Here is an 11,077-nt window from a genome sequence, read left to right as displayed (position 1 = left end):
ATGGGATATCCCTTTGGCCAGCTGGGGTCAGCTTTCCTAGTTCTGTCCTCTTCCAGCTCCCTATGCACCGCCAGCCCCCTCACTGGCAGGGCAGTGTGAGAAGCACAGAAGTGCTTGGCTCTGCTTAAGCACTGCTCAGCAACAACTGAAGCATTGGTGTGTTATCAGCACTGTTCTCATCCTAAATCCAAAACACAGTACGAACAGTGACTCTGAAGAAGATTAACTCTATCCCAGATGAAACTAGGACAGCTGTGTCCTTGATCAGAGCCCTTGCTTCTGCCACAATGACAAGAGATCAGACCTCTTTGTAATCCTCAGGCAGCTCTGTGGGAATGTCAATATTTCAAGTTACTGCATTTAGTGAAGCTAAAAAGATTTTTAGGAATAAAAGGTTCCAAGGAACTGCCTGGAGGTAGTTGTAGAAGACACATCCTTTGTGCTGTACTTGTGTTAGTGCAGCTTCATGGCGGTGACTAGGCTAGGAAGGGTCTGCTGCTGAGAGGTCCCTCTGGCACAGAGCTGCTGGCTGCGCTGTCATCCCAACCTGCAGATGCAACGGGCCCTTGTTTGTCTGCAGTTCAAGATCCGGAGCTTGGCAAGAGCTGAGTAGCTTTTAGTATAACAGCACAGAGTATACCTGCTATTTGCGTTCGTAGTGTTTTCCATCTGTTAACATGCCACATCTATTTTTATTTCATACAATATTTACAATGAATTGCTTTACTTTGTTTACAGCATTAGATAGTTTTTTATCTTCACTATTTTTTAAAGACTGTCCACTGTTATGTTGTTTCTATGGAGCAGGTTCCTTGGACATGAAACTGTGTGCCTCTCTGAGCATAAGCTGGGAACCAACTCCATCTTTAGAAATGCAATTGCTTTCTCATACATGGAGTCAGTATTTCGGTACGCAGTAACCTCACAGGTATGGTTTGAAGTACTTGCAATACTTGTTCATCTCAGTTGTGCTACGGGTGATTCCTATTTTGAGTCTTGGTATTTAAGAGCTGACTGACTATTGCAGAAGCTGCTGAAAAACAGAGGCATCTCAGTCTAACTTGTGCGAGTCTGGGGGTGACCCAGCCTCCTTCGGACCCTCTGCAGGGCAGTGGTGCAGCCCAGTCCTTGGCTGCTGGGGGAACTCCAGCTCAGGGTCTTCCCCTGACAAAAGAGTCTTTCCCAGTGCCCGGTTAGATTTTATTTCCACTCGACTTGCACTGACAGTGAGGTGCAGAGTGAGCCAAACCAGAAGCTTTTCAGTCCTAAAGGCAAAGGGAGACAGAAATCTGGAGATGAGGATGGAGAACGAGCAGCCAACTTCAATCCTAGAGCTAATTTTGTCCTAAACTCATGTGAGTCCATGTACCTGAAGCTCCCAATTATCCCCTCTGCAGGTCCCGATGCCCCCTGCAAGCACTTGACCTTCCTCTTGTGTTGCATGACTTACTCCCTCTACTCCAGACTGATAGTCCATTGGTTGAAGGTATTTGTGCAGCATGGGTTGATTCTGTATCCATTCAGCCTGGTCTACTTGGAAGAAAAATACACTTATATCATCTTAAAATCAAGTACAGAGAATATCTGGACACTGCCACTTACACATAGTAGGAGTACCTGAGTATAACTACGTGCTGCAATACGTTGCAGACCACAGGTCTTCATAATTGGGGTTGATACCTGCAGCTGTGGCTGTTAGCTGATCAGCAGAGGTGATGCTGGCATTTGATAGGGGTGAAAGAGCTTGAGCATGTGAAATAACATTCTGCAGTGCTTTCTGTCTTTGCACTCAGGTGCAGCTTATGCCACCATTCAACCTTACCAGCTCGACTCCAGCAACTTTCATCTTGGCTGGCATCCCGGGCATGGAGAAGTCACACATCTGGATCTCGATCCCCTTCTGCTCTATGTATCTGGCTGCCCTGCTGGGAAACGGTGCCCTGCTCTTTGTTGTGAGCACAGAACGAAGCCTCCACCAGCCCATGTACCTCCTCTTGTCCATGCTGGCTGTCACTGACCTCATGCTGTCAACCACGACTGTGCCCAAGATGCTGGCTCTGTTCTGGTTCAGTGCGGGGGAGATCTCCTTCGGCGCCTGCCTGACTCAGATGTTCTTCCTGCACTTCAGTTTCTCAGCGGAGTCTGTGATCCTGCTGGCCATGGCCTTTGACCGGTTTGTGGCCATCTGCTACCCCCTGCGCTACGCGGCTGTGCTGACACAGTCAGCTATTGTCAAAACAGGGCTGGTGGCTCTGTTGAGAAGTTTTTGCATCATTTTCCCATGTGTATTCCTGCTGAAGCGGCTGCCCTTCTGCGGGCACAACGTCATCCCGCACACCTACTGCGAGCACATGGGCATCGCCCGGCTGGCCTGCGCCGACATCTCCGTCAATATTGTGTATGGCCTTGCAGTGCCTTTCGCAGCAATAGTGCTAGACGTTGTGCTCATTGCTGTCTCCTACGTCCTAATTCTTCAGGCATTATTCAGACTTCCTTCCAGAACTGCCCGCTGCAAGGCTTTCAATACCTGTGTCTCTCATGTCTGTGTTATATTTCTTTTCTATATTCCTGCTTTTTTCACTATTTTAACACACCGCTTTGGTCAGAAAATCCCACACCATGTCCACATTCTGCTGGCCAACCTGTACGTGCTCTTCCCTCCCCTGCTGAACCCCATCGTGTATGGGGTGCGGATGCGACAGATAAAAGAGAAGTTCATGAAAGTGTTTCTCTGCTCCTCAGTTCATTTTCTGAAAGAATAAGAGCAAGATGTCACTATGAGAAAGTAATGAATACCTCAGTGGGACTTGAAGCCCACCCAAATCCTCCCCCTTGGCAACCACAAATGTCGAGCACAATGCATCCCCGCACCGCTTTCCCCAACAGTTTATAGAAAACGCAAGAAAAAAGACAAAAGACAGGCTCTCTAACTGGCTGCAGAGAGAGAAGGAACAAAGAAGGGAGAACCCAGCCAAGCAATGTCACTTGTGGGGAATCCTCAACAAGCTGAAGGCAGGCAGCTTTTGCTGTAGTGTGATGGTGAGATCCTTATCTCAGCTGTCTGCTCTGGAGTCAAGGGACAAGGTGTGTAATAAACTTGTTCTAATCACAACTGCCTAATGGACTTCATTACAGGAATTGCTTTCTTATTAAAATTCACAGAAATGGAAGTCTCCCAAAGGGAAAACACTGAAATAAATGCAAGTACTGCAGGTTAGCATGGAGCTGCACTTGCAGCCCAGAGAGCCAACAGTATACTGGCCATATCAAAAGAAGCATGGCAGCAGAGTGAGGAAGTGTCTCTCTCTTCTGGAGAGAGACAGCACTGAACTACATCTCCCCAGAGCTGAACCGAAGCCCCCATTAGCTGCTTGGCAGGCATCAGACCTTGTCCCCGATTTAGAGTTGTTGCAGATGGTCTAGACACAGTGTCTGCAAACACCAGCTTCAGCCCGAGTATTTACTAGATTTGTAGATCACACGTTGAGCGTTTTCCTCCATTGCTCTTGCAAATGCCTTCTTTTATGATCAGCTTCTGCTAATATTGGGTTCCTATTAATAAAGGCATGGCATTTATTGCTTTTATGTAATAAGCCTTCTCTTTTATTTGAGAACACTTTTTTTTTTTTTTTTTTCCCAGCACCTGTGGCACATAAGCTATTGTTTTCTATTACACCAATACAAGGACTGCTCTGGACAATTCAGTTTGGCTTCACCCTCAGGGTGCCTGTCGGAGACTTCATAGCATGAGTCCCAGCAGTGTGGTGTGTCCAGATCAAGCTGTTTGCAGAGCTCTTAGTAAACCTGCTTAGCCCTAGCCCTGCAGGCAGTGGGGTTTGACACTGCCTGGACGTTTGGGTAGGTGTTGGCCATGAGGGTGAACGTGAGGAGAATGGTGTCTACCAGATCCATGTAGCACAGACAAACTGACCACCAGGATGAGTTGGGAAATGCCATAACATAGTCTGGTTTCTTGTGCTTGTTTGCTACTTGTCTCCTTACAGCTTGGACTCCAGTTAGTGTGTGCACAACCCTTACCACTTCAGGGATCTGGTCTTGGTTGGGATCAGGAAAACCAGTGACAGAGGATCCGACCCCTCTGCTCTGCTCTGCACTGGGGAGGCTGCCCCTGAGGTGCTCCCAGGGCCAGAGAGGCCTGGAGCTGGTGGCGAGAGCCCAGCAGGGCCCCGAGGTGCGGGAGGGCCTGGAGCACCTCTGCTGTGAGGAGAGGCTGCGAGAGCTGGGGTTGGCTCCAGGGGAGGCTCTCGCCAGGGGTGCCCAGGGCCAGGAGCAGAGGCCCCGGGCCCAGCCTGGAGCCCGGGAGGTGCCCTCTGGGCCCCAGGCAGCACTGCTGTGCCGGGCGGGTGCCCAGAGAGGGGCTGGGGGCTCCTCCGCGGGGGCTCCAGCAGCCACCGGGACGTGGGGCTGGGCGAGCGGCTCCGCAGGGCCCTGCTGGGGCAGCACCTAGGGGTGCCCCCAGCCTCAGGCATGCTGTGGTTCTGCACACTGTTTCTGCACACTCCGGTCAATCTTACTCCCAGTGACAGGCACCGCGGAGGCTCAGCACTTTCAGAGCCAGCCAGTCTGCAGCCCCTGCTGCCAGCCCAGTCCCCGGGGCTGCCTGGGGAAGCGCAGGAAAGGTCCATGCAGCCACTGCAGGGCACCGTGCAAGCAGATACGAGCTCTGCGCAGTGCCACAGGTGCCACGCCAGCATGCACACAGGACAGGCAGCACAGGGCACATGTGCTTCATGGAGGGGCTGTAGCTGTAGCTGCAGCTCAGTGCGGACACAGCAGAACAACCTTACAGCTGGCATTTGGCACTTTGTGATGGCACGCGGCTCACTGCAGGCAGAGGGTGCCTCCTGAGATGCTAGGAGCACATGGGCATCTGGCACCTGTGAGTGGTGCTGTGTCAGGGCTGGACATGCAGCAGTGCCCGAGCTGTCTGGTGCTTCCCAAGTCAGGGGTGTCTGTGTAGAAGTTGCTTTCAGGCAGAACGATGTGAAGCAAGGATGAGAGGGCTCAGGGGAAAAGAAATATTGTGTTTGTTGTTTTTTTTCATCTAGTCTCAGTCATAAATTTCCCTCATTCTCTTCACAATGGGTAAGTTGTTTTCTTCATGCAGGTCATCACAAAAACAGGCTTAACCCAAATACACCGCTCACTCACATAATGCTACTCTGGAACTGCAGCAGCCCCTTAATTTTGTTTTATATTTATACCCATGCTGTCGAGATCAGGACGGCAGCTCACCACCTACACTTCTGAGACCAAGGCCAGCCCTGCCAGCAGGGATTTCTCCAGGTGTGTTTGCTTCCTGCCTGCCTCCAGCACAGTGTCAGATTTCAGGGCAGATGCCAGAAAGCAGCAGTGATGGGTAACCGCTGGAAGAAGCTGGTGAAAACATGAGGAACATGCTGCATTCTCCAGCTTTTGAGTTGCATAGAATTTGACTGAATGACTTTTTGGAAGATGCTTTGGAGAAAAACAAGCCGCTGGGTTCAATACAGGCCATGTTAGCTGTCAGAGAGCATATGAGTGAATGATCAGTCTAGAAAGGATTCTAGCATACGCAAAATGTTGTTTCTGCCTGTTTCCCTGTATGCCTGTAAGCCAGAGTTCACTAAAGCACAATTCTGAAAGAGCTCTTCATGAGGGCAGAGATCATACAGCTGGCTTTGAGCCATGAAGGAAACGCTCAAGGAAATATTTCAGGAACATATATTAAGTCTTTTCAGAAATTTCTCCCATATCTGACTATTTTTCATCCCAGAAATTATTTCTGTCAGTGCAGGTGCTGTGCCACACTGATGGGGACGACATGCACAGTGGTGCTGGGACCGAAAGCACTGGGGTGGCAGCTCTCTCGCTGCGACCCTCAGCTCCCATTGCACACCCTGGCACAGCCTTCAGCCTGGGGCTCACACCCTGGCTGCTGCTGTGGGGCTGCTGCCAGCGCTCTGGCCTGGATCCTGCCACTGGCTCTGGTGCACAGCTGGTGTGTGGCTGCAAGTCAGCCCCTTCTGTGTCCCCTCTCCTCGGTCTCCACCCTCCCCTTTGCCCACCCTTGCCACTTCCCCTCAGTCTGTTTTGCATTGTCCTGTAGGACCCCCAGGTGTCCCAAATCCTTATGTCCACCACTTCCTTCCTCTTACTAGCTACAAAGGTCAGTCTGATCCTCTCCAACGTTGTGCTTGGAGGTTTTAATCAGTTAGCAACTGAAGTTTGCCTTTGCTCGTCCCCATTACTTGTCAGGTTTGTTTCTGTCTTTTTGTTTTGTTTTGTTTTGTTTTTGTTTTCTCCTTTCCCTGTTACTTACTATTCCCTCTGAGCTGAAAAGGTCTTGATCTGACAGCCTTCAGCCACAGATGCTGTCACCTTCCACATACTCTTATGGGTACTAGAGGGACTTTGGAAAGAGCCAACAAAATAAACAAAAGCAAGGTTAAAATAGTCAAAATAAACAATGAATAAACAAACCAAGGTCAAGGTAAAAATAACCATGCAAGGCAGAATGGTGCAAGAGAGGGCTCTCCAGTCTGGAAGGGAGGTGACTGGAGGCTTGGGGAAGGGCTCTGTAGAATCAGGAGCGTCTTGAAGAGGACATTTGGGTCTAATTGCTGTCTATTTCAATACAAGAGCTAAGAAGCATTAAATAAAATAGCAGGTGGCAAATTTAAAACCAATTACAGGAGGTGTTTTTCACTCAACAGGATTAAGCTTTGGAACATTTTGTCAGAGTGAACTGCAAACTCCAAAACTCTGCAGGGGCTCAACCGAGCAATAAGGCAAAGTCACATTTAAAAAAAAAAAAAAATCCATTAAGGGATACTCAACACAAAATGCTGCTCTCAGTTCAGGATGTGCCAAAGCCTCAGACTGATGGAGGTTCACAGAGCAATGCTTCCCCCTACACCCACCCTCCCCACCCTGTGCTTGCCATGTGCTGGTCCTGCCCCAAACACTGCCCAGGTCACAGCATCAGCCGCACCGCCGAGCTCCCCAAAAGAGCACTGAGCTCCCCCAGATCTTCTTCACCCCCTGCAGACAACTGGCCTCCCACCCCAGCCAAGGACAGCAAGAGCCCAGAGCTTACAGGGGGTCCAGCCCCGTGGAGGACCACCAAGCATGTGACAAGGAGACAGGACACCAGGCTGGGGGGATCTGTGGAGCTTGAAAGGTGGGCGGCCTGGGGTGGGCGAAGCAGGCTCCCAGCCACTACATCCTCCCAGCTGGTCTGTGGTGGCCCCAGTGAGAAAGGTGCTCAGACCCTGTGAAATGTCATTTAATGCCATTTATCAGAGCCATCGCAGTAAGGAGATGACCCTATACATGATCTAACATCCCTTCTGGTGCTGGGAATCCTGAGCGGAGCAGCATCAAGTGCACCTCTGGTCAGCCCGCAGCACACCATGCGGATCCCTTCTGAGGAAGGGTTACCCCATTTGGGACTTCACAGTTGTTGCAGAAAAATACATTCCCAAAAACAGAGCTTCATCAAGGAGGCCTCGATGCAGCAGAAAGAAAATGTGAGGAAAGCCCTGGGGACTGTGGAGCCCCAGGATACACAGAAGCAAAGAGGAGACACATAAAGCGTTTGTATGCACCTGTACCACTCTTGCAGCTGGTGCACAGCTGGCTTGCAGGTGACTGGAACAGATAAACACATCGGTCTCAGCTGGCTACAGCACATGAATGAGCTTTAATGCCACGGAAATCTAGGAGCTGGTGGGACTGGTCCTGGCTCTGCCCACCCCAGATTGCCCACCCCACTCCCGCACAGTGGTTCTAGCAGGTCCTGGACCTGCTACTTGGCGTCACCCAGCAGACAGCAGCAATCTTTCCATACATGCAGAGGCGAAGCCAGGACTTGGGGGCTTATTTACACTGAACACTGCCTTGGGTTGCAAGAAAACAACCCAGAGAAGGAGGTTTCTGATGAGAGTCTGCACAGCTCCTTGCACAGGGGGCACTTGATCCCTAATCCTTGTGGACGTTGCTGCCAGGCTGAATTTGATTCAGCTAGAACTGAAGGCAGGTTTGGCTCTGATTCCCTATTGTTTCTGTCTGTTCCCCCAAGTACTTTCATTTGATGTCCCTGGGGGTAGTTCAGAGACCTCATAAGCAGCTCTTTGTAGGCTGAGCCTGGCTCAGGCTTCCTCGCTGCTGTCAAAACTGAACCTCAGCAGCAGACCTGGGTGAGTTTCTGAAATATGAAGGGCAGGAGCATTGCCATGAGGTTTCACATCTGCTCAAATGGCACTTACAGAGCCTGGCTGTGATGCTTAGAGGTGTAGCTGCATGGTACTCAAGGGTAAAGTTAGGAAATAGTGTTTAATCTCTTTTCTTTGTTCTAATTAATATGTTAATTCATGTGGGCTTTTTTCCCATAGTTACAGAAGAGTTAGAAAATATTAGATCAGAAAGGTTCACAGTGGTGCTTTCTTCTGTCATACTGCATCGCCTCACAGAAGAATTTCATACCAAATTTACTCATCAAGCCCATCATGTGGGCTTCAGATTAAGCATGCATCTCAGAAGAATTTCTGTTCCTAGCTTTACGATTCCAAAAGATGAAGGATTCATCGATGGCCATTTTTATTTTTGCTAACTAGCATTATCTCATTTCAGTCCAATTTCTGTGTAACTTCAGTTTCCAGTTTCCAGGTCACGTTGTGCTTGTGGGTTATATTGAAGAGTCATCTCTGTTGACCATGCACAGACTGGTGGGCAATTTTTAGATTAATTCAGCTTTTCTTTTACCCATCACATATTCTAAACTAAATAATTCCTTCAGTGAAAGATTTGTTTCACCAGAGAATAAGAAAAAAACACTCTTTTTTTTTTTTTTTTTTTTTTTTTTTTAAATATAGCTGTGCAAGGTTTGTTTCATGTCAGTGCTATTCCTGAAGTTTCAGGGCCTCAAAGTCCCTAGAAAGATCTCTCATTTGCAGTAGCGACTTTTTACGCAGGGACTCAAGGGTTTCTGTTCAGAAGACATTCAGCAGCACACATTGCATCTCTGGTTCCCTGCCTTGCACACAAGCACCGGCTGCCCTGTCCAGGCTATTCCCATGTTCATAATCTGGGGCACTCTGCACAGGCACAAGATTTATTCCTGCTCATCTCTTTCTCTGAAAGCTCCTTTTCTGGGCTGATACCTCAGGTAAAATTGGTATTGAATTTATATTTTAAATTTTCTGAAGTCATTATTAATTCCTTATTTGTTAGATGAACAATTACAAGCTTTGTTGGATAACTAGTCATATTTCCAGTTGGAAAGAAAAAAAAAAAATCAAACATCCTGGATACTGTAATTCACCTCCCAAGACAAAATCTGAGTTACAGCAGGTAGGAAAGTCTAGCTCACTGTTGGATGAACAGGTGTGATTTATTCAATATTTATGACTTTAAATCAGCCATAGTTAAATAAATAAATAAATAAATAAATAAATAATAGAAAATAAAAATAATGTTGGGAACTTCTAACATATTGAGATGGATGATAAATTTCCAAATTGCTTGATGCTTTGGTGTAAATTTATCTCTCTTTTATTGATATTTTATTCCATAGCCATAAAAGAAAAGGGAAAAAATAATCAGCAGCACATTTATTAATCACTGCTATGAACATGGGTGATTTATGAAATTACATCATTTACATGTATAACTACAGGTATGTGTGTTTTCTGGTCAGTGGGCAGTACACCCTGAGCAAGGTGGTCTAGTGGTAGGTGGTGGGGAGGTTGGGATTAGATGATCTTTGAGGTCCCTTCCAACCCAAAGGTTTTTTTGAGGGGTTCTTATTTCAGTGCAGATGCTCCCAGGTCCATCATGTGGTCATCCAGCAGCTCCAACATGTGCTGTTCTGCATTAATCCTGACAGACATCCCACTTCTGGAGGCTGCTCATGTCTGGCTCTCCATCCCCTTCACTTGCCTTTACGTCACATCCCTTGTGGGGAACTGCACCATCCTCTGTCATCAGCACTGATCCGAGCCTCCACAAGCCCAGGTACTGTTTCCTGGCCATGCTGGTCATCTCTGACTTGGGTTTGTCTCTGCTTCCTGTCATGAGTATTTTCTGGGTCAACTACAGGAAAACCAGTTTGGATGCTTATTTTGTTCAGGGTTACTTCATTCATTCCTTCTCATTCTTAGAGTCCTCACTGCTCCTGGCCATAGCCTTTGATCACCGAGTGGGCATCTGCTACCCATTGAGATACTCCTCAATCCTCACCATTGCCAGGATCGGCAGGGTTGGGCTGGCTGCCCTCTGCAGGTGTCTGTTAGGAGTGCTGTCATCAATCTTCGTGCTGAGAAGGTTGTCCTGCCGATCCCATGTGTGCTCCCATGCCTACTGTCTGCATCAGGACCTGATCAAGCTGGTGTGTGCAGACATCACATTCAATAGCATTTATAGGTTAGCCGTGGTAATCCTCAAAATTGTACTAGATCCATTGCTTATTGTTTCATCACATATTATGATTTGTAAGAAAATTTTGAGCATCGCATCCCAGAGAGAGCATCTCAAGGCTTTGAACAATTGATTGTCCCATATCCTGGCTGTCCTGATCTTGCACATCTCCATGGTTGGCTTGTCCATGGTTCACCGTTTTGGCTAACACGCTTCTCCTCTTGTTCATGTCCTCATGGCCAATATCTACCTTCTGGTCCCCCTTTTGCTAAGCCCCATCATCTACAGCATAAAAACTAAACAGATACATCAAGGTCATCAAGGTCTTCATGTCAAGAAAGAGTTTCTCCATCACAGCACATGAAGTGCCTTCACTAACTGCTCCCCATAAACTAGTGCGATGAAGTAATTATGCTGCATAGTCCATTTTTACCCCTTGACAGTATACTTCCAGGTGAAGATAGAAGCAATTAATAATCGTATTGAATTCATTAGCTATGTAACTTTAAAACATAGTCCATGATCTTTTATTCTATGATTTATCATAATATTCTCTCTACTCCATGGTGTGTTGTATTTCCACTGCACACTGAAGATGCTCACGCTCTAGAAAAACATAAATATGAAAGACTTTTTTTTTTTTTCCTCTTCGACACAG

The 11,077-nt window shown here is 47.8% G+C and overlaps 1 protein-coding gene and 1 pseudogene across 2 annotated transcripts; both read left to right on the top strand.

Moving 5' to 3' along the window:
- Window positions 1-1,802: 1,802 nt before the first annotated feature.
- On the top strand, window positions 1,803-2,762 carry LOC309891766 (olfactory receptor 52B2-like; the record flags this gene model as incomplete). The annotated part of the gene is made up of 1 exon (XM_082784609.1): window positions 1,803-2,762. The coding sequence occupies one exon, from the start codon at window positions 1,803-1,805 to the stop codon at window positions 2,760-2,762; it is 960 nt and encodes a 319-aa protein (XP_082640735.1).
- A 7,075-nt stretch (window positions 2,763-9,837) lies between these two features.
- On the top strand, window positions 9,838-10,783 carry LOC309891765 (olfactory receptor 51Q1-like; annotated as a pseudogene). The gene is made up of 2 exons: window positions 9,838-9,982; window positions 10,188-10,783. The product of its transcript is annotated as an olfactory receptor 51Q1-like (transcript).
- Window positions 10,784-11,077: the final 294 nt, after the last annotated feature.

The sequence above is a fragment of the Aythya marila genome, assembly GCF_965140915.1.
Source record: "Aythya marila genome assembly, chromosome: 1".
NCBI lineage: Eukaryota > Metazoa > Chordata > Aves > Anseriformes > Anatidae > Aythya > Aythya marila.
Note: the sequence above shows the minus strand (reverse complement) of the source record. Positions and strands in the feature narration are given on the sequence as shown.